The 23,171-nt window shown below is 42.5% G+C and overlaps 1 protein-coding gene across 10 annotated transcripts; it reads left to right on the top strand.

The window, feature by feature from the left end:
• Positions 1-3,597: 3,597 nt before the first annotated feature.
• Positions 3,598-22,994, top strand: ZNF502 (zinc finger protein 502). Of its 10 annotated transcripts, none has more exons than XR_012500045.1 (5): positions 3,614-3,693; positions 9,619-9,697; positions 10,229-12,012; positions 15,082-15,208; positions 21,455-22,015. XR_012500045.1 is itself a non-coding variant. In XM_010945937.3 (3 exons), exons 2-3 carry the CDS (start codon positions 9,643-9,645, stop codon positions 11,794-11,796), a joined length of 1,623 nt encoding a protein of 540 aa, XP_010944239.2. In that variant the 5' UTR covers positions 3,603-3,693; positions 9,584-9,642; the 3' UTR covers positions 11,797-13,342. The 10 variants fall into 10 exon arrangements, 7 of the variants coding, with proteins under 7 accessions (XP_074201177.1, XP_010944239.2, XP_010944241.2 ...); XR_012500044.1 differs by having other exon boundaries at positions 15,041-15,208; XR_012500046.1 differs by lacking the exon at positions 15,082-15,208.
• The last annotated feature ends 177 nt before the right edge of the window (positions 22,995-23,171 follow it).

Here is a 23,171-nt window from a genome sequence, read left to right as displayed (position 1 = left end):
TGGGAGTTCCCTAGTTAGACAGGTGGGGAACTCCCGTCCGAATCTGAAGCACAATGGGTACCCACCGGTTACGGAGATTTTGGGCTAAGAAAACTTGGAGGCGAGAGTAAAATCTGAATCTGGTTTTTTGGGGGGTTTTTGGTATATGGCCTAACCTGACATTTGTAAGTCTCTGCTGCCATCTGCTGACAAAGTTATGACATTACAACATGAAATTTGTATTCTCGTATTTGAAGTAAGTTACTATGAGGGGCGTGCCATCTATTCCATCCAATAGCCCATTGGGTAGGATTTTGAATGACTGGTCAAATTATAGTTATCCACCTGTGACTAAGAAAAAGAATGGTTTCAGAAGCCACTCAGGAGGCCCAATGTCTAAATCAGGGAAACACACAAATGCCCACGATAGACAATACGTCCTAGCTAGCCTCAGAAAGGGCTTCCCAAAACAGACTACCTTTGACAAGGTGCAAGCCCTGAAACAGGAACCAACAGAAAGCCCATCCACTTTTCTGGAATGGACCCATCAGGCTTATGGAAAGTGCAGCACCGTAATCCTGATGATCCTGAACATGCACGCGTGGTAACTGGGACTTCCATCAGCCAGAGCTCAGGTGGTATAAAGCATAAATTAAACAAGATTGAAGGAGCAGGAGCCAAAAACCCCAGAGAATTATTGGACATTGCCTTTAAGGTTTATAATGCTAGAGAAGAGAGAAACAGAAAGCCAACTCATTCAAGGGCCTTTAGTCAACAAAAGCCCAAAGAGCAAGAGGGAGATAAGAAAAAGCCAGCCATGACTATTAATCAGTGTGTCTACTGCAAAGAGGAGGGACACTGCAGAAAGGATTGGCCAAAACTAAAATCAAAGAAAGAAAAGGAAGAACAAGCACCTTCCAATGTACTGATCACCCAAGGAACCATAGATGAGGAAGGTAATGGTTGATGGAGCCCGGGGCTCTTAGCATGTTAAAGACCCCCATAACAATTGCCACCCAAGATCCTTTACAACCATCTTTAATGAAATACTAGCTCTAGATCTTAGAAATCTACACCTGAATCAAAGAGTCCTCTTAAAATATGTGGATGATTTGTTAATTACAAGCTCAGCCCTTGATTATTGTAAGGAAAACACAGTAACTGCTTAATCACTTGGCTTGGTGTGGATGTAACGTTTCCCCCAATAAAGCCCAAGTTTGCTAGAAGCAAGTAACCTATGTAGGATTCTGGATAGCCTAAGGAACTTGCAGTTTCTTACATGACCACAAGATGGCAGTCTGCACCTAACAAAGTTGCAGGGCTTCTTGAGAGGGGTCGGATTATGTAGGGTTTGGGTACTTTATTTCGGATGGATTACGGACACGCAATCTCTTATATGACCACAAGATGGCAGTCTGCACCTAACAAAAAACAGTTGCGGGGCTTCTTGCCAATGGCCAGATTTTGTAGAATTTGGATACCTTATTTCGGACTGATAGCCAAACCCCTTTACTACGCTCTAAAAGGCACAGACACAGAACCTTTGGTATGGACGGGGGAATGGCAGCAGGTGTTCACCACTCTTAAGACTCGATTGCTCTCAGCTCCAGTGTTGGGGTTGCCAGACCTAAAAGAGGAATTCAAGCTATAGGTGCACGAGCAGCAGAGGATAGTACTGCGTGTCTTAATCCAGATGCTTGGGACTATCCCTCGCCCAGTTGCACATCTGTCCAAGCAACTGGACAATACAGCAAAAGGATGGCCCCCATGCTTTCAAGCAGTTGCAGCCCCCTGTGACTTGCTGCAGGAAGTGGAAAAGTTCACCCTAGACAGACCATAGTAATCTACGTGCCTCATCAGATCACTGTGTTACTACAGCAGAAAGGGGGATATTGGCTCCCCACAGGAAGAATGGGAAAATATCAAGCAACTTTACTAGATAACCTAACCATCACTTTAAGAACAGTGACGACTTTAAACCCAGCGACCCTGCTACCGACATGCACTGCAGAACCTGAAAACAACAAATTAAATCATGACTGCCTAGAAACTAGAAACTGTTTATTCAAGCAGATTAAATTTAAACGACAAGCCTCTCCCGGAACCTGATTGGAAACTATTTACAGACAAGAGCAGCTACATAAAAAATGGACAATGTAAAGCTGGTAACGTGGTAACCACTGAGTCCCAGATGACAGAGGCTTTTGCACTCCCCCCAGCCACCTCTGCCCAAAAGGCTGAACTTATAGCACTAACCCGGGCCCTCCAAATATCAAAAGGAAGAAGGGTTAATATTTACACGGACTCTAAATAAGCATTTATCGTGGTCCATGCTCATGGGGAAATTTGGAAGAGAAGTCTCTTAACCTCGGGAAATAAAGAAATGAAACACCCTAAGGACATATTGGCCCTCTTACAGGCAATAACTGAACCAGAGGCTGTTTCTGTAATGCACTGCCCATTAATTTTTTAAATTCTAAAAACATCGTCATGAAAAAGGTACTAGCATTAACCCATTCTACAGATAGGAAAACTGAGGCACAGAGAAGTCAAGTAACTGCTTGTGGCAGAGGCAGCATTTGACTGCTGGCAATCTGGCCCCAGATACCACATTCTTGGCCCCAGTGCTATGTTGCTGCTGCTTTTTTTTTTTTTTTTTTTTGTGGTGGGGGGAGGTAATTCGGTTTACTTATTCTTAGAGAGGGTGCTGGGGATTGAACCCAGGGCTTCATGCATGCTAAGCATGCGGTCTACCACCTTGAGCTATACCGTCCCCCTGTTGCTTCTTTAAAGGGAGTTGTTCATTGGGTTTCCTCAAATCTAAATATAGTCTCATGTTTCCCATCTAGAATATAAAGATGATTCTGTTTTCATTTTTGCTACATATTATTTATTTTGATCTCCTATGCCTTGTTCAGATATTGATACCAAAATTGAAAAGAAGCAAACGAATCTGGAAAGAGAATTCTTTGGAAAACTCTAGGGCGAGATTCCAGAGGGCTGGGCATTTGGGAAGCCAGACTAGAGGGGAGCTGGACAGCAGGGAATTCTGAATAGCCTGCAGACAAGTCAGTGAGGAGAGACTTGTTAATGACCTTTTTTCAAGGGCAATCTTTAATTCAAAAGGAATTCAATTCAGGAACACACTGATTTAATGTATATATAATCTTTGTGACTGATGCCATGGATTGAGTTGTGGATAGACGGGTGCCGTAACTCTGTTCTTTTCATCTCTTTTTAAGCACCTCTCTTGTGAACCACCATCCAGCCCCCTGGTCAGAGCCCAGTGTTGAGGTCAAGGTTCTTAATCAGGAGCTATTTTCAGCTGATGGAATATACTAGTCCCTTGCTAAGATGGCCCATTCTGACTCCTACTCAGCACTCTTTCCAACTGTAACTCCCCCATCTACAGTTTTCCCGAGGCATGAGGTGGTCACTGTGTTCAGGCCCAAGGCGGTCTTTCATGGGGTATCATGAACGCCTCTGGGCGTGGAGCGAAACCAGGCGCGCGTCATCTTCTTTGGGACCCCCATCGAGATGCTCCTCCCGATCCTAGAGAGGCAGCTGAGGGCTGCGCGAGACGGAAGCCGCGGCGCCGCTAGTGACGCACTACCGGCTGCGCCACTGCTCTTCCGGCCCGGGGGACTGAGCCTGGGTTCCCATGTACCGGTGGGACCGTGGTCGCCGCCCCGCGGGGAACCCCCGGACCTCACGGTGAGCAGGCGGGGCCCCAGGGAGGGGAAAGCTACGGCTCCGGCAGCATCTCGGCTGGGGCGGCGGGCACAGGCTTATGAAGGAAGCCTGCCCGGGCCTCTTTCTCCCCGGATAGCTACCTGCGCGTGCCACCCTGAACTCCTGGCTACCCCGGCCGGACAGGACAGGCTTGCAGCTTCAACACTTCACTCACCAGGGTCTGGCACAGAGGATACGCTTAAGGCAATGGTGGAGTGAATGAGTGAATGAGTGAATGAATGAATGAGTGAATGAGTGATGGATAAGTGATCAACAGCTAGGACCCGTGTTCGGAAAGGAAATCCTGGGGGCCAGAGTTTTCGGTTTGGATCCCAGTTGCTTCCCCCGTAACCAGTCCTGCAGCTTAAATTTTTAAAGGGACCGATTTACTAGGAGAAGGCAAATAGTGTAAAGCGCAGTAGCTAGGGAGTCTCGAGACTTGGGTTACAATTCCCCAGGTCTCTTGATCAGAGGCGGTTTCTTGATCTATAAAGTTGAACTGTCACTGCCTTCTTTTCTCTACAAAGCTCAGTTGACGGCATGTACGTGATAGCACTATGCAAACGTTGATGTCTAATGACAAGAAGTTACTATCCATTACAGGCCGAACAGTACGCAACTTAGGGGCGGGGCTACAGAGTGAGTGACGTCGGAGCCCGCCAAGTGGGAGGACATTTCCAGGGTAGTGCTGGAAGATAAAATACGTGAGGAGATTTCTGTGGTAATATTTTAAACCCCATTTATTTGGCACTTAACACGTACCAGGCACTGTTTGAAGCAGTTGTGCTAATTTATTTAACCTTCACAAGAAAGTATTGTCTGTAGTTTTTAGTGAGGAAATTGAAGTAGGGAGAGAACAGATGATTTATCCAAGGACACGTTCTTGCTAAGTGACCCAAGGCTGCCAAAGGTGTGCTGCTGCAGCCTGGGTGAGTACATTACTTGGGGCCAACAGGCAAGTCAAGAAGGGCTTCAGAGAAGAGTACATTTAGGTGTTTCTCTTATTGGAAGGAATTGTGGTTTCAAATTCTTTTAAAAAACCCCACGTGGCTTCCCTTGAATCTAATTCTTGAAATGTAGGGAAGTGGCAGCAGGAAGAAACCTTACAAGGGATGAGGAGGAAGCCAGCTCCCTGTTAGTTTTAGCAAAACGAGGATGGATATGTCTATATCTATCTGTATCTATATCTATATCTGTATCTATATCCATATCTATATCTCCCTCCCATAATACCAGTTTCCGCCAAATCTGGACTCAAATAGTTCCTTTTAGCATCTTAAAATCACTAACAGATTAGTACACACTATGCTTTTGTAGAAGCATCTGTACAACTTAAGAATTCAGGAGGTCAGCGAACTATGACCATGGGCTGAATTTGGGCTACCACCTATTTTTGTAAAAAAAAAAAAAAAGTTTTTTTTGAAACACTACCAAGCTTATTCGTCTACATACTGTCTACTTCTGTTTTCGAACTAGAAAGGCCAGGTTTGCTTTGACATAGACAAACTGACAGCTCAGATGATCCATGTCTAGAGGAGCGTGGTGGTCACCAACCTGTCCTTCCTTGACTTTAGGCTTTAGTGTCAAACATAATAATGCCTAACCCCTATTGAGCACCTATTAACTGCCTACTATGTGGCAGATACCTTTATAAATGCTTTATGTGAACTAATTAACTCATTTAGTCAAGGGTTTCATAGAACGTTGGAGCTGGAAGGACTCATGGATATTATCTAATTTGTCACCTATTTCAGACAAATACCCTGTCTCGTAGGCCTACTCATGTGGGCTGTGGCAGAGCAAAGTTTCCTGACTCCCAGTCCAGTCCACTTTGCCACTTCGATCTTCTTCTGAGTGGGAGGCCAATACCATATCCATTAGATACGACATTTTAAAAAATGTGTGTGTGTGTGTGTTTAAACCAATTAGCGAGATCTCTTGTTTTTAAGTAACTATTTTTCTGACTATAAAAATAATTCATGTTTATTGCAGGGACAATGAAATATGTAGAAGACTATAAAAGACAAAGTAAAGTAACCCATTCAATGATCTAGAGATAAGTGTGTTGACGTTTTGGTGGGTTTCCCTCTGTCCTTTATGTGTGTCTTTTGTATATATCTGTATATTAAGAATAACTTCTGTTTATTGAATCCTTTATATATGTGTACATTTTTTCAGTGTTTTGTAGTCTCCTGTTTTATTTAACATATTGTATTTTCTCATGAATATTCTTTGAAAACTTGATTCTTAACAGTTTTAAAATCTATCATATTGATATGACATAAATATTTATTTGCCAGTTTTTTTTTATAATTATGGTAACAATGTGATCTTTGTACAGAAATCTCTGTGCTAGTCTCTGATAATATTTTTTCACTTGGATTTCAGGGTTATTTATTTATTTCTACAGGAAAACCTCCAAACATTACAAGAAGAAAGGTCTTAAAACAAAAGTTTACCGTAATCTTATTTCGCAGAAATGACCATGGATAACGGTTTGATAGTCTGAGAAATCAAAGTTAGTTTTTTCAAAATAAGGCAAAATATAGATAATTGAGGAAATTTGGTAAATAGAGACGAAAATCATTCATAATTCATGTGATCATAATCAATTTCCCTTCTTGATCTTATTTATATGCATATTTTAGCATTCATGTATGATTGTATTTTAAGTTTTAATATCCTGTGTTTTTTTCCACTTGCATATAGCATAAGGATTTTTCCACATTGTTACATATTTTCACTTTCAATTATCTGCTGTCTGTATAATTTTCACCATGTGGAAGTACCATCATTGGCCATAATTTGCTAATTTGTTAAGCCTCAGTGTCCATCAAAAGAAAAATTGTGTTTTCCAACAACATGTCAGGGGATTTTTTTTTTTTTTACAGGTGACAAAAGAATTCAGTTTGTTTTTTTCTGTCTCTGGGAAATTCCTTCTCTATCAGAAAATTCTAACAGTAGGATTACTAGGTTAAATAGTATAGGCATTGTTACAACATTCCAATGACTTGGAGGATCCTCTGAGCTACATGCTGGGTGTTATATATAGTACAGATTGAGATCCAGTGCCTACAAGCTACAACTCAGCCTATGACTTTAAGACCTAATATATTTTGCCAAATTATCTCTATTGAGATGGTACCAGTTTCCATTACCACCAGTGGCATATGAGCTCTCTTTCCATGCACCTCTGCCAGTTTTAGCATTAAAAAGAGAATTTCCAACTTGATATAAAAATCGATTCTTCATTCTTTCACTTCCCATTTCTTTGATTACCAGTGGGGTGGAACTTTGTTTTGATGTGTTTGTTGGTCTTTTGTAATTCTTGGTGTATTTATTGTAGTTCCCATTTTTCACTAAGTTCATCTTTTTTTTTTAACTCATTAATAAGAAGTCTTTTATCTATCAGATCTTTTTATCTATTAACTCCTTGATGTATAAGTCAAAAGTACTTTTCCTAGATTGTTTGCCTTTTAATTTTACTTAGTGGGGAGGGTGTAGCTCAATGGTAAGGTGCATGCCTAGCGTGTAAGAGGTCCTGGGTTCAATTCCCAGTACCTCTGGTAAATAAACAAGCAAACCTAATTACCTCCCCCCATTTAAAAAAACATAATTTTATTTGTATTTTGATATAGAGATGACTGCTTTTCAGTGGCCAGATTTATCTAGTTTTGTTGTTTGTAGTTAGTTTGTGCTTTTTTGCATAATGCTTAGAAAAATCTACCATGACCCTAAAATGAATCATTTATCTGTTTTATTCTGTGGCTTTATTTTTTATTTTTAACCCTTTACTCAGTTTATTTTGGTATGTGGTGTGAGATAGGACTCTCACTAAGTGTTTTTTCCAGATAGTTAAGCAACAGTCCTAACGTAATTTGGAATAATCAACTTTTTAATGATAAGAAATGCCAGTTTTTGTCACACATTAAATTATTTTACTTATTTCTCCCAGGGGATTAGGAATCTCTAAAATCAAAAGCCAAGGTTAAACTTCCTTATAAATGTGTAAACTCAGTGTTGAGGTTTCCTAGCTACACTCCTTTGATGATTTTATCTGTTACTCCCAGAATTTCAGTTACTTTCTTTATGACAAAAGTAAATGTCATAAATGTACATTTTCAGCCCACACCTGTCTCCTTTGTTCCGTATTTCAAACTAAATGTATCCTTTTGCTTCCCAAACCAGTGTTCCCACTCTCACTCAATATCACTGTCATCACTCAAGCCCCAAACCAGCATATTATCATTAACTTCTCCCTCACGCCTCCCTCTGTATTCATCCTGTCCTGTTGGTTGTCCCCTTACTGGTCTGCTGACACAGCCTCCTGGGGGTCTTCCAGCCTTCACCTTCCCTCCTACCTTTCCTGCCTTGTGCGTACTTTTCTCTGCACCGTGGGCGGAAGGATGTGTGTTCGTTTGTTTTAAATAGCAAATCTAATCACGTCACATCTTTTTTCAAACCTTTTCCAATCCCTTTTTATGGCTTTCTGCTCTATTTAGGTTAAATTACTTAAAATGCGTTGCAGGATTATATCTGATCCGGCCTTAGCTTGCCTCAGGCTTCATGTCTTATTTCTAGTGCTTAATATTTTGGCCTTACTAGATCTCTTTCATTCTTCCCGAGTACTGAGCGCCATTCCTTTTGTATATTCTATTTCATCTCTCTGGTATCTTCTTTTCTCTCTTTATCTGTTGAATTCTTACTTGTCTCTTCTTCAGGGAGGTTTTCTTTCCCAGATTAGATTAGGTCCCCTCAGCCCTACATTCCATAGCACCCCATATTTCTACCTCTATAGTTCCTGTATTTGTAACTCCTGGTTTAATGTCTTTGTCCAGCTGTGATGTGATCTGTGGGTGGGTGGGGACATGTTTGACTTTTTCTCTGCTGTCTGGCTCTGATTATATCCAAAGCCCACTCTACTGCAGGAGTTTCTGTAGGATTCTGCAGTGGGTCCATTTTATGTCCCTCCTATGGAAGAGGATCAGGAAATCCCAGACAGGATCCTCTTAAACTTTTAAAACTTAACACAGAAGCACAGGCCTTGATGAGAAGCCCACAGGGCCAGCCTTATTATGTACTTCAGCAGACAGCCTATGCTGATGGTAAACCATCTCTCTGTCTTGCGTTTTTCTTGAAATAAGGCTTCCAATTCTACTTTTCACTTCAGGGTATATGAAGAGAAACTGGTGGATGAACAGTATGATTTTTGACTTTCCAAAATCAAGCAGAAACTCTTTGTATTATTTTTGCAACTCTTCGTAAGTTGAAAATTATTTCACAATTAAAGTGGTTTTTAACTGCAGGCTACACTGTTACATTGAGCTATACCTGAAGAAAAAAATTTTAATTGCTATGACATCTAGAAGAAAAGACAATCAGTGTATCTCTAGGTTGTATCAAATAGAGAGAGTTCCCTAACTACTGCCCAGCTCCTTGACCTATAGTGGAGGTGGGTGAATCAGATTTAATGCATTAGCCTTGCTTTGAGGCCATTTCCCTGGGCACTTTTAGCTATATTAATTGACTTCTCATATAGATTATTATGTAATAGACAGGATACACTAATTGACATGAATATTCCTATTTACTTTATAGTTATAAATAACATTCTGATTTATTTATCAAGTGCTTGAGTGTTTGCTAATATATCAGCCTGTCTGGCTGTCACTTCTTGGACAACTGACAAATGGAGTCTGTGCACCTAGAAAGCTGGCAGCCACCCCTGACTCTTGGTGATGCAGCCACACTCCTGTCCTGTCAGGTTTTGTGTGAGTTATTAGGTGGTGTCCCTCGGCAACAGCTCTTTCTCAGTTTTCTGTTTCCTGGGGCAGTGATATCCCCTCCCCTACCTTTTTCCCCCTATGAGCAGGGCTCCCAGTTTTCCAACCTTGAAGTCTTTTACAGTCAAGGCAGAGAGAAGATTTGTGGATGTTGAATATGCAAGAAGCTGAAGAGAGAGAGACTGGAAGAGAGATTTGTCCAGGTGAGCAAAGGATAGACCATGGGAGAAATAGGAGGGCTTTAGAACTCTTACAAGAGAAACTGAAGCTCAGGAGAGAAAATTACCCTTTATTTTAAGGATGTCAGGGGTGTGTGTGGGTGAGCATCTCTTGGGGCCGGCTTTCCCCCCAATAGGCATTTGATCTCATTTCCAGTATTTTGTGCTTTCACATTCTCCCATTATCCACTCTCTGAATACAAACCATCCATGTTTCCTGTCTTGCCCTAATTTTAGTTATTATCTGTTTTTTTCCCTTTAGCTCCCTTGTCTCTGATTGTCTCTCTTCCTTGGTGTCTGCAGCCGCCCACTGTGTGGGCTCCTCATTAATGGTGGCCCCCTGCCCTGATGCAGATCTCCTCCACCACCTGCACCTTGGAATTACTTGCCCCTCTCACTCTTATTGGTTGTTACTCATCAGCTGTTACTGAGACCTGTCAAAGTTAGGTCCCTAAAACTTCAGGGGCCTCCACTCTGCCTTGCACAAGAGACATTCACTCAGATGGTTTCTTTCAGGTTGGGTGAACAAGCCTGCTCCAGAGCAGGACGGCTCTGAAATTGACTTGCCAGGGATAGCAGCAAAGAGATACCACAAGGATCAGTGCCAGAATCCTACATTTGAAGAAAAGTATGTATGTAAGAGCATGAGGGAAAACCCTACCAGAGAGGTTCCTGAAGCATGCCTTTTCCAAGACGAACGTTTTGGAGGAATAACTTTCATCCACAAGGAAGCACCTCCAGAAATAATTAGCCAAGAATATAATTTTGAGCGAAGCCTGCTTTTGACCTCAAGCCTTGTTACACATCTCAAGGTTTCTACAGAAGAGAACCTCCATCAGTGGGACACAGACAGCATACACTCCAGTGAGATTTCAGACAAAACTAAATGTCCAGTCCTCTCTACACAGAAAACATCTTGGAAATGTAGCGAATGTGGAAAAACTTTTACTCAGAGCTCATCCTATACCCAACACCAGAGAACCCACACAAGACCCTACACTTGTGAGGAATGTGGGAAAACCTTTAGTCGCAGCTCATTCCTTGTTCGACATCAAAGAATCCACACCGGAGTGAAACCGTATGGATGTGAGCAGTGTGGGAAAACATTTCGATGTCGATCATTTCTTACTCAGCACCAGAGAATCCACACTGGAGAGAAGCCATATAAATGTAGTGAATGTGGGAGTTCTTTCCGCAATCATTCCCATCTCACCGAGCACCAGAGAATTCACACTGGAGAGAAGCCTTACAAATGTAATAGATGCGGGAAGGCATTCAGTCAGAACACGCACCTCATCCATCATCAGAGAATTCACACTGGTGAGAAACCTTATTTATGTAGCGAATGTGGCTCTTCTTTTCGCAAACACTCAAATCTTACCCAACATCAGAGAATTCACACTGGGGAAAAACCCTATAAATGTGAAGAGTGTGGAAAAACTTTCCATACAAAGGCAAACCTGTCTCAGCATCAGAGAATTCATACTGGAGAGAAACCCTATAAATGTAAGGAATGTGGGAAAGCCTTTTGTCAGAGTCCATCCCTTATTAAACACCAGAGAATTCATACTGGAGAAAAACCCTACAAATGTAAGGAGTGTGGCAAAGCTTTTGCTCAGAGCACCCCACTCACTAAGCACCAGAGAATTCATACTGGGGAAAGACCCTACAAATGCAGTGAATGTGGTAAAGCCTTCATTCAGAGCATTTGCCTTATTCGGCATCAGAGAAGTCACACCGGAGAAAAACCCTATAAATGCAACGAATGTGGGAAGGGCTTTAATCAGAATACCTGTCTCACTCAGCATATGAGAATTCATACTGGAGAGAAGCCCTATAAATGTAAAGAATGTGGGAAAGCCTTTGCTCACAACACATCTCTTACTGAACATCACAGAACTCACACTGGCGAGAAGCTGTACAAATGCAGCGAGTGTGAGAAGACCTTCCGCAAGTACGCACACCTTAGTGAGCACTACAGGATTCACACTGGTGAGAAGCCCTATGAGTGCATCGAATGTGGAAAATTCTTCAGACATAGTTCAGTCCTTTTCAGACATCAGAAACTTCACGGTGGTGAATAAACCTGGCATTTAGGTTATGACAGTTTCTCTAAAGAGAGTGACTGGGAATCTGGCTGAGGGGAGGGGGACAGGCAGAGTCCTGGAGGGAATGATGAGGGACTCTGGGATACTGCACTTGGAAGAGTATTTCCAGGAATGGAGGTGGGCGCTTGGAGAATGCGGTGCCTACTCCAGGCGGGCATCTGGGAATACAGGGTAGGAAGTCCTGCTTTTCAGGTAACTCCTTGCCCCTTGCCCCTTGCCCCTCCTCTCTCCTCACAGCACTCTCATACCTGAGGTGCCCTTGGTGAAGTTAGCATTGTGTTTCCCTTACTGTACCCCTGCCTCACCTTTCCAACCTGTCACCTGTGTTCACTGGCCAGGAGGCTGAGGTGCTTCTCCAAACACCAATTGTCAGTGTCAAAGTGGCAGCAGTTCTGAGGTTGTGCTGAGCGGCCTTTGGATACCCAAGGCAGCTCTGAGCATGCTCCTGTGGGGAGGCTGCCCATCTGTGGAAGTGGTCCCACGAAGGGGGACAGAAAGAAGTGAAAACAAAGAATCCTTATTCATTCATTCACCAAATAAGGGGATGTGTGGCCAGAACTGAGCCAATTGCTACAGAAATGTTGTTGAAGAAGGGTTTTATTAGGGTGAGGGAGATCTTTCCAGATCTTTTCAAACAGGAAGGTGATGTGGGGCTAAGGAGGAAGTGGAAGGTCAAGAGAGCCTTCTCTTGAATGATGTCAGTTTGTGGGAAGGAAGTCAGATCTGCTCAGAAGGTCACAGAGAGGAGGACCTAACTGCTGTCCCAGAGGAATGTTGGCTTATCCAGAAGGGAAATGGTCTGTGTTAGGTCACTAGTGATGAGAGGCCTCAGAGCAGGAAGCCTGCATGTGACTGAGCAAGCCACCCACACATCCCTGTCATGCACTAGGGTGTCCTCTTGTCTCTTGTAAATTTGGCTGGGCCATTAGTGCACAGGGACCAGGGGAGAGGGGCCCACTAGAATTAACAAAGTGGGCCTTAGTTTGTTAGCCGTTAGAGAGGAGAAAACATCAGTGATCATGGAAAATAGCCTTCCAGGTTGGCTGGGCTTGGGGGCTGCTGGGCCAGTCCCTGAGAGAGTGCTGACCACTGTAGCAGGGAGGGCTAGGTTTTGTGTAATCCTGGCAATAGTGGCTGTCACCATAGACTCATTAGATCTCATGTTTCTCTTTTGACTGAGACTCTCTTACTCCTGGGTACTTATCCTTCCCTGTGGATTATGAGTAGCTTAGGAAACACTTCTCATGGAATGAATTTGGAAAGAATTACCTCTTTTTCAAATCCCTGAAGATGAGGACAGCACATTTTGCTATGACTGTGATGGTATTTTATTCTTTTTAGAGAAAGAAAGGATACGTTTCCCTTTATTTCTTCATTCTCATGTCCTTAACGACTACCCAGGGATTCAGCTCTGGAAAATTGAGGAAGGGCAGCCTTTGACTGGTATTTGAAATAGCTTCTCTGCTCTGAAGCTTATATAGTTTTTAAAATATGACTATTAAAAACCACTGAAGTAAGTTAATTCTGGAATGGTTGATTATTTGGAACTCAGTATTGATTTTTTCCCTTACAAGCATTGGTTCGAGCAATTAATTGCCGGGTAATGGAAATGTGGCAGAAATAACACACTTTTTCCCTCTTCAGCTATAAAGATTATGTTCTCAAAGCCTGCCATAGGGCAACTAATAATTGAGTAAATTAATATCCTATGGGCAAAAATAACTATGAATACTTTATTTTTTATGCTCATGAGAAGAAAATATAGTCTGCTGAAAGCAAATGTCAATTTATTTCTATTTTCTGAATGAAAAAAAAAACACTATGGAAGTCACTGCTGGTACCTAGTAAATGTTCAATAAATATTTATTTGTTGAATAAATATATTTTAATCAAGCTTTGCCCACCAAAAACTTGAGGGCCTTCCTGATAAGTAGGTATTTAGAGTAATATTAATATGCCCCTATCTTTGGAGTCTTGAGTGGAGATTAGAGAGGATAGGGGGAGTTTTCTTGAGGAAGAAATGGGAAAACCTAAGGGTGAAAGATGCCTAAATCCTTGTTAGAAGGATTTTCTAAAACGGAATCGATGAAACAAGATTTTTTAATCCTCAGACTAAGAGAGTCTGGTACCGTTTTCAGTTCTTGGGGAAACAGGAAGAAAAGGACCTCATCATTATTACACTACCCTCACCCCATATTCTCACACTTACAAATATTTGCTCCTGATTTTCTCTTGGTTGCTGGCTCACCATGTGCCTAGTCACTCCAACTGGGCCCCATATAGGAACTGCCCTCTTCCTCAGTCTTCCCTCATATCCAGTCAGCCACTATATCCTGTTGACATTCTCTCCTAAATCTGGAGCCCATCTCCACCACTACTGCTTTACTCCAGTTCCCCAGTTTATTTTTTAGGCTATTTTTCTACTTACCTAACCAGTCTCACAGTGTCTGGCCCCACTAGGCCATCTTTCACATTTCTTCTGGATGGTCTTTGCAAGACAACTGTGGCAACTCTGTTGTCCTCTCTGAGAATAGTTCTAGCCTCAAGCGGGCATCCTCATCTGGCCCATGCCTGCATCACCATTCTCAGCAGACATCCCCTGCCTGGCACATTCTGCTCCATAGTGCAAATTTCTATGATTCAGCACCACCACTGGACTCTACTTTGGCACCTTTGCACATACTGTTCCCTTTCCCTGCTTCTGATTGCCTGAAAGGCTTACATTTGTCACTTTTGAATGTGCCCAGGCAATATCTCTTTAAAGCCTGTGACCTCACTTTTTTTTTTAAATTTCTGTATTTTGTACCGTCATCATTTTATGTATCATAATAGGCTGTAATAGCTATTTTGCAAGTCTTTCTCTTCTTGCTGGACTGTCAACTCCCTCAAGGCAGGGGCCGTGTGAAATTTATTCATCTTTGTATCCATAGTCTCTGGCACTGAGAAGGTGCTCAATACATATTTGTTGGGCTCAACTGAAATTGAGTGAGACACTTCTCCATGTCCAGCTACAGGCTGTGACTTAGATCCACAGTTACCAGCAGGAAGGAGGTATGGTGAATACATGAATGTGTCTTAAAGTGTTCTCCAGAGGCAAGAATTCTGGACTTTTTCCCAAGATACCAAGTATGTAGTCCACTCTGATACAAACAGGATCTCATGAGATAGAGTAATAGGTAGCAAAAAAAAAAAAAATCTTTTTTGTTTTGTTACAAATTAGGCATTTAAGTGTGTCATCAGAGTTTAACAAAGTGCTTTCAGATATGTTGTCAGGATCAACAGGAAGAGGAAAATACATGCAGCAGTAGAAGCACAGCTGTCAAGTGGAATATCCATGAAATCAGACAGACAGGAGCTGAGCAGTGATGCTGGCCTTGTAGGAGAGCAGGTGAGCTTGGGAACCCCAACATAGAAGCACTTTCTGAGTTTATGGCTTTCCTTGGGCTCTGGAATGATAAAGAACTGGAATGTGTCACTTATACTCAGTGTGCTGAAACTTAATTTGTGACTTCAGAAGGACATGGAATGAAGCCACATGAGACCCTCAAAACAACAAAAGGAAAAATTGAAAGGTGGTTGGACTTGTCACACAGTTCACACAGCTAGTAAGTGTCAGGTGAAACTGAAATTCCAGTGTCCTCACTTTCCCTCAGATTTCTCTTCATTGGTTGCACCTCTGCTCCATGATGCCTCTTCACTTGTGTCTGTTATGCCCTCCTCCTGAGAGTTGAAGGAGCTCACTTTAGATCAAGATTTTTGGCCCTCGGAATCAGACCTGACTGCATGTAAGTGAGGGTGAGAAATAAGTTGGTTTTGCATTTTGACCCCATCTTTCTTCCTACATAATGTGGAAATCTAGTCATGACCCCAGGTGGCTCCAGCTTCACTCTTGCAGCTAATGCTAGAGCAGAACTAGGATCATTTTAGTTTCGTGGAATGTTTTTGGTGTCCCTACCTCCAATCCATTTTCCACCTATCATTGAAAAAGCTCATCCCAAACTGCAGTTAAGCCCCAGATTTTTCTTTCTAGTAACCTGCTCTGCCTAGGGTACCCCACTCCAGAGTTAGTTTCCACCCAGCAGAGCCTGCTGATTTAGAGAGTCGTTGAAGCCTTAAAGTGGAAACATGAGTAGGCCAGGGCTTTCTGGCCTGTGGGATGTTAGGGCTGTGAAGGAAGAACTTGCTATCTGATTCCAAAGAAATGCTGAAAATGTGACTCTTGGTGAAAAGAAAGGCAAACTCAACATTATTGTTCCGTGGCATGTCAGCTGACAGTTGTACAAAGAGTCCCCTCTTAGCTGAAGAAGGTTAGTTATAGTTTCAGTCTTTGTCATCTCCACTCCCGTTTTCAGCCTCCTAAAGGGATTCCATTTTGGGAAAATAGCCTATCTGGAAATTTGAGCAGGTGACTTCTCTACTGCATCTCATTCATTTATTAAGTGTTTATTGAGTGCCTACAACTGCACACTAAGGATATTATGGTAATTTTCCTGAGCATGCAGATCGGTAGGGATGCCTGGAAGTGGATCAGGTGCCCTACTGCCCCTGCCTGAGCCCTGGAATACATGTGTCAGGATGAGCCCTGATGCACGAACAGTTCCTGAATGAGGGTCAGCAAGATCTAAATTTTTGTAAAAGGAAGGCAGGGGCACTACCTGAGAGCTGGAAAGGTCCTGGAAGCCAATGCAAACAAGACTGCATTAGGACTGTAGCTGGAATTTGAGGAACATGAAAGGACGAACGTTTATTGAGCATTTCTAAGTACCAGAAACTCTTGGTGATTTACACGAATTAACTTCATTTAATCCTCACGACAACCCTATGAGAGTTGATTTCATTAATGTCTTTGTTTTATAAGTGAGGGAACAGGTACAGAGAGGTAAAGTAAAGTGCCCAAGTTCACTCACTTTGAATCTGGCACTTACGCCCAAAGCAGAGCTCTTGTGTTTTAGCCGATTGTTGAACACAGATCAGGAAGCCTTGGGGGTGTTCGGGGTTCCTATGAGGCCAATTATCTGGCGGGTGAGAATGAGTGTAAGGAGGGTTGAAGCCAGCCTTGGGAATACCTTTAGAAGACCTCCAAAGGACACATGGAAGAGTTTTTAGGAAGATAAATGTGGTCGGGTTTCCGGGTGAATAAACCTGTAGTAAGAGCTCCTTGTGGCGGCCCCTACTCTCACTAGCGTTCGGCCTCCTTATTCCAGGAAGGGGGATTCACAAACGGGTTTACGACTGTTTTCTGGGCAGGGGAGGAGACGGCTGTGGCCGCTGGCGTGGCGCGGAGTGGTGACGTCACGCCGGCGCCCTGGGAGCGCGCCGACGTACCACGGGCGTCGTGGAAGCGCGCAGGCGCACAAGGGTTCATAGGCGAGGCGGCTGGCAGCATGCGGAGTCCTTGGTGAGCCAAGTTGGCGGCCCCGCGCGGCGGCTGGTCCGAGAAGGCTTCTTTCTGGCCGAACAGGGCCCTTTGGAGCCGAGGCCTGTTGCCGAGGCCGATTCTCCCTGGAGAGAGAGAGGGGGGGAAGGCTGTTCGAGAGCCCTGGCCTGGGGGTCGGGAGGCCCGGGTTCTATTTGTACGTACTTGAGCGAGCAAGCGAACTCTTGAGTTACTTCCCGTTTTTCTGAGTTCCAGAAGCTGTTCCGCGCTTTGCCACTTCACAAAGATGTGCGGGTTGAATGAGTATTTGTGCGAGTTAGCTCCTTTGTTTCGTTACTCTGAAATAGCAACAAATAGGTGCCGTTTGATGTCGTACAGACTCACTAATTTAACAGCAGGGACTGTTGAATGCTTATCAGCCTGTATTTTAAATACGTTCCACGGATTAACTCATTTATGCATCATTACAACCCTGTGAAGTAGTTATTTGTATCAGCTCCATTTAATATTTGAAAAAAATGGAACACAGAAAGATTCAGTAACTTACCCAGTATCACTTAGCTAATAAATATTGGAACAGGGATTCAAACCCAGAGACTGCTAGCCCCGAGTCCATGCCATACTTGTCTTCAAGTTTAGTGGAGGAAGGTGGGATGTAGTCAGAGTATTTAGCATACAGTGTAAAGTGCTGCAGTAGAGACGTGAATTTTTTCAGAGTGTTGAGGAAGTGCCTTGGAAATGTGAAGAAAACTTTTCCACAAGGAAGAGGTATGGGTGGATCTTACTTGACCTATTAGAATTGTTTAGAAGTTTGACTTAGTCTAATTAGAAGTTTGAAAATAGTTTGTTCAGTGTCACATGAGAGGTGCTAGTGGGTTGAGATGGATTAGTCTGGAAACTGGATCCCTGCCTTTTGATACAGTGTTCTTTCCTTGCTTTTCAGAGGAGTTCTTAAAATATTTCCTGTTTGGAGGGATCGTTAACATCTTCCACTGTCTTTTGTGGGAGATTCTGCTTCACACAGAGGCAGTCTTATTTTCCTGAAATTCTCCACCTCTGATTGTAGGAGACTAACAGCTGGGTTGTTAGTCTGCTGTTGACTCAGCCTATTCCCAACAAGAGGTTATCTCACTGCTTGACACATAGTAGCTGCTCATTACTTTTCATAAAAATGAACTGAATAACCAGTTTCAATGAAAGAGGGACTGGAAGGGCTTACCTTGAGGTTTTTGCTCTTTTCCCATCTGTTTTTAGAGTCAAAGAATCACCGAATGTTGGTACTAGAGGAAGTTTTAGATATCATCTAGTTTTTCACTTTCATTTCACAGATAAGAAAAAAAGTCCCAGTTGAAACTGAGTGACTTGCTTAAGGTCACTGAACAAGTTAGTGGCCGAACAGAGACTAGAACCCAGACCTCTTGACTCAGCCTGGTGCTTGTCTCAGTGCCTCTACTGTAGCCCCACCATCTTTGAGTTTTGTAGTCAGTGGCTTCTGCATTAGGTTTGGGGCGGGGGGGCTTTGGGCTCAAAAATTCCTGTGGAGGAATTTTTACCTCAAGATGCTTGGTCCTTAAGAGCACCTGCCCTCTTTCTTTGTGAGTCGTCACGTCTCACTGACATTTTTGTCATTGGCCGTACTCTTGTAGGAGAACAGTGATATTATTTCATTCAGACTTAAAATAGTCATTTGGTTAAGGATGGGCTATTTCTGGGTTCCCCTGAATCCAGAGTATGAAGGAAGTAGGCTGACAGTTTATGGGTGCTTTTTCTCCTCCATCTGGGCCTCAGATTCCTGCTCTTCCTCTTGAGAAGAGTCCCTAAGAGACAAACCAGACAGAAACAGTCAATTGTGTTCCTAACAGTTTGTCTGTCAGTAAGTGAAATCTGACTAGAGAGCCCAGGATGGGTTGTTATGGGGGTGCTCATTAGGCAGACCTAAGGTGGATCTACCAGTGACCACTGTACCTCGACTGCAGACTCAAAACACAGAAACACCCAGATGTGGGACCATCTTACTAAAACCAGAGTGAGAGTGGCCTGTTGTGAACGAAGGCTAGGGAGTAGTTGGTTATAGGATAGATCAAAGGGTGCGGTAAATTCTTATCACGTGAACGTAAACTGCAGTAAGACCCCTCTGCAGTCATGTGGTGGAACACCCTGAAGCCACTCACTGAACTGCTCAGGATGATACCTTAATGGTGTGGCTATCAGATCTGGGAAAACTGATAGTAAGTTATTGGAAGACCCATGGTGAAGGGGATTGTTTCCTCAGAGAGTATGCAGTGAGCTGGTCTTGTTTGGAACAAGAGACTGCATAATCACAACAGCCATTGTTATTGGCCATCAGAAAGTAGTATGGAGCCTGGGTATCTGTTAAACTCAGTAAGAACACTGAGTGAACTGGATTTTTAGGTTATGGGAACAGTGTAAATATGACTATTTATGACCTGAAGAATTCAGTCTAGTCTGATACGTACACATAATACCTGTATACATGTTTGTCTATATATGCACTGAGAGAGGCTAGAAGGGAATTCATCCAAATACCAACTATCTTTTCCTCTGGGTGGTAGGATTTTGAGTAATTTCATTTTTGGACTGACTGTCTTATACAATAAGATTCATTCAGTATGATTAAAAAAAGAAAATCAGATCAATCTCTGACTAAGCCATTTGTGCAGATACACCAGTGTGTACCAGTCGACTCCCAGTCTCATTAGATCTGTATGTGCCAACATGAAGTGGTTATGAAGACACATTCCTTAGTGAAAAAAAGTCAAATTGCATAACAGCATCTAACAATTTCATTTATGTAAAAGGAATCAAATGCTATATGTGTGTAGAAAATACATAGGAAAAAGACTGAAAGAATATACTCCAAACTTAATAATGATAATCTCTGGGAAGGAGATGGGTTTGTTTGGGTAGAGTCGGGTGGTGATGGTTATGAAATTACTGTTTTATCCTCTATGCTTTCATATTATCTAAGTATTTTGAGGTGAGGATATATTCATGTGTAACTTGTATAATTAGAAAACTAAAATAGAAGGGAGCCTCAGGGAATAAGAATGTGTTGGTGTCTCCAGACCAACCAGAGAAGAGGTCACTCTGATGTGTACCTGAATATCCGTTCTCTGGTTCCCTGCATCTTTATCAAAAGCATCAGGTTCAAAGTTTGATCTCGTTAAGTTTGTCTAAGGAGTCCACTTTTTACCAATTCTGTGCTTCCTAAGGAGTGTCCTGATGACATGATTTGGTTCCCATTCAGTTTTTTTATAGTAGAGAGAATGTATTAACCAGCTGGACATTAAGCATAACATTTTTTTCATTGTGAATTAGTAAAGTGACTTTCTGTTTTCTACATCATTCTTCTTGTGAATTTGATTAGTACCCATTAGATTCTGAAGCATTTTTGTGGCCAGATCCTGGACCATGATGCTGTAGTGAAGTTATTGTCCAACGGGGGCTTCTTCCCTAAGAACCACCTCTATCTTATTTTTCTGTAAACAAAACAGTGGTATCTTTTTTTCTTTCATTAAGCAGTACTCTAGTTTTTAAACTTAGAGATTTCCCAGTTGTAACTCGAGGGGGAGTGACAGATGCTGAATGTTTTGGAGCGAGGGGTCCAAAGAGATACTTGTCAAGGTGAGTGAATAAGGGAGGATTGGTGACATGGACCTAGAAAAAGTTACAGCCTGGATCACCTTTTAGATCTTGAAAGAGAAACTCTTCAGTTATCACTAATGTGCTAAGATACTGCTCATAGGCAACCTAAGGAAATATAACTACTTTACATCTGTTTTTTGAAGAGTAGAGACTATATAGGTGGATAGTAGTTTTCCCCAACACTTAATTTACCAAAGATTAGTGTACTTACCGCTTTCACATTCTCCTACTGTTCATCACTCTGGATAAGCCCGGATGACCAGGATCAATTTTTTGTTTTTTGTTTTGAGTAAAGATAGATTAATTTAGAGAGATACATACTGTATAGAGTGTAGGCTGTTTCAAAAGGCGAGAGAAAGGCCACGAGGTGTGGGGGTTGGGTACTCAGGTTGGAGTGAAAGTAGGTATGCACTCCATAGGGAGAGTGCGGGCAGTCTCTCCGAAGAAGAGGGAGTGAGAGAGGCAGCCTGGATCAGTTTTTAGTATCTGAGTGTTTCAGAATCAGTCACAATAGGGCATTTTATAGATTTCCCAAGACCTGTCACTACTTCATCTCTTTGTCCCTATCACCTATTCTTATCTTTTCCCCAGGTCATTGTGATCTCCTATCTCTATTCCTGAGAAGAGGATAAAAATCAGGACTCTGCAATGCAGGTCTCTTATTCTGCATGGAGAACATTTTCCTTTGTGAAATTTTTTTTTCAGGCAAGAAGACCAAGCCTGATGGCAAAGTGTTAAATGACTTGAAAAAAAATGTGGAGGCTCATAGAGCCTGGTCTGTAGGGGTTCACATTAGGAGGAGTTGAAGATGCATGAAGGAGGACTAGGAGGGGAAATCCTGCAGGAATGACTGGGAGGACACCACATGCACACAGAGCTTTCCAGGAGAACAATGTTATTCTAAGGATAATCATATTTGAGAAAGTACCTTGTAAGCATCATGAATGTGAGAGAAAGTTTCCTCTAAACTGGAACCTATTGGGAGCTCCTTCATCGTGTTTTACAAGCAGCATGAGTCCTGGCCAGATTTCACTGCAGTTGAAACATCAGAAACTTAACATGCGGAAGAAACCTTCAAAGTGTAGTGAATGTGGAAAATTCTTTACTCAGAGATCATCTCTGACCCAGCATCAGCGGATTCACACAGGAGAGAAGCCCTATGCGTGTACTGAATGTGGAACTTGTTTCCGTAAACAGTCAAATCTTACTCAACATCTGAGGATTCATACAGGAGAGAAACCTTATAAATGTAATGAATGTGAGAAAGCCTTTCAAACAAAAGCAGTCCTCGTCCAGCATCTGAGAATTCATACTGGTGAGAAACCCTATAAATGTGTTGAATGTGGCAAAGCCTTTTGTCAGAGTCCATCTCTTACCAAACACCTGAGAATTCACACCGGAGAGAAACCATATAAATGCAGTGAATGTGGCAAAGCCTTCAGTCAGAGCATATGCCTTACTCGTCATCAGAGAAGTCATTCTGGAGATAGACCTTATAAGTGTGAAGACTGTGGGAAGGCCTTTAATCAGAGTGCATGCCTCATGCAGCATCAGAGAATCCATTCGGGAGAGAAGCCCTACACATGTACCAAATGTGGTAAAGCCTTCACTCAGAACTCTTCCCTTGTTGACCATGAGAGAACTCACACTGGAGAGAAGCTTTATAAGTGTAGCGAGTGTGAAAAAACCTTCCGCAAGCAAGCACACCTCAGTGAACATTACAGAATTCATACTGGAGAGAAACCTTATGAATGTGCTGAGTGTGGGAAATCCTTCAGGCACAGCTCAGCGCTTGTTCGACATCAGAGACTTCATGCTGCAGAATAAAGCTTGGGATATAACCAGGGTGGAAAGACTTCTATGAAAACACATTTAAAAAAATTCTTAGGAGTTTGTGACTCAGTCTTCAGCTGGGATGAATGTTTTGTATGTTGAGCAAGAGGAAATGTGTCCCAAAATTTAGGAAAATACACTCAGAACTAGATAATCTTGAGTTTAATGCCTTCCTTGCTGCTTAATGAGTGTATGATCTTGTCTCTCTCAGCCTGTTTTTCCCAACCCCCCCCCCCGGGAATGATGATACTTACTAGGGTTTCTCTTGAGAATAAAATGAATTGTATATAATAACTAACTACCAGTAATTGATTTTTGAGTGAGAGATATTCCAAAAGTTTATAAAAATCTGGTTATTGGGCAGGGCGGTGAGTATAGCTCAGTGGTCGAGTGCATGCTTAGTGTGCACGAGGTCCTGTGTACAGTCTACTTACGGGTATTGCAAACAAAGCTCAACGTTAGGTTTTTGTTTGGT

The sequence above is a fragment of the Camelus bactrianus genome, chromosome 17, assembly GCF_048773025.1.
Source record: "Camelus bactrianus isolate YW-2024 breed Bactrian camel chromosome 17, ASM4877302v1, whole genome shotgun sequence".
NCBI lineage: Eukaryota > Metazoa > Chordata > Mammalia > Artiodactyla > Camelidae > Camelus > Camelus bactrianus.
The sequence above is the reverse complement of the archived record's forward strand: the minus strand, read 5'-3'. Positions and strand labels throughout refer to the sequence as shown.

Coding starts and splice junctions, on each gene's coding strand:
- ZNF502 (XM_010945937.3), top strand. CDS start 9,643: ATGTTGAATATGCAAGAAGCTGAAGAGAGAGAGACTGGAAGAGAGATT. Junction 9,698..10,228: donor TGGAAGAGAGATTTGTCCAG/GTGAGCAAAGGA, acceptor GGTTTCTTTCAG/GTTGGGTGAACAAGCCTGCT.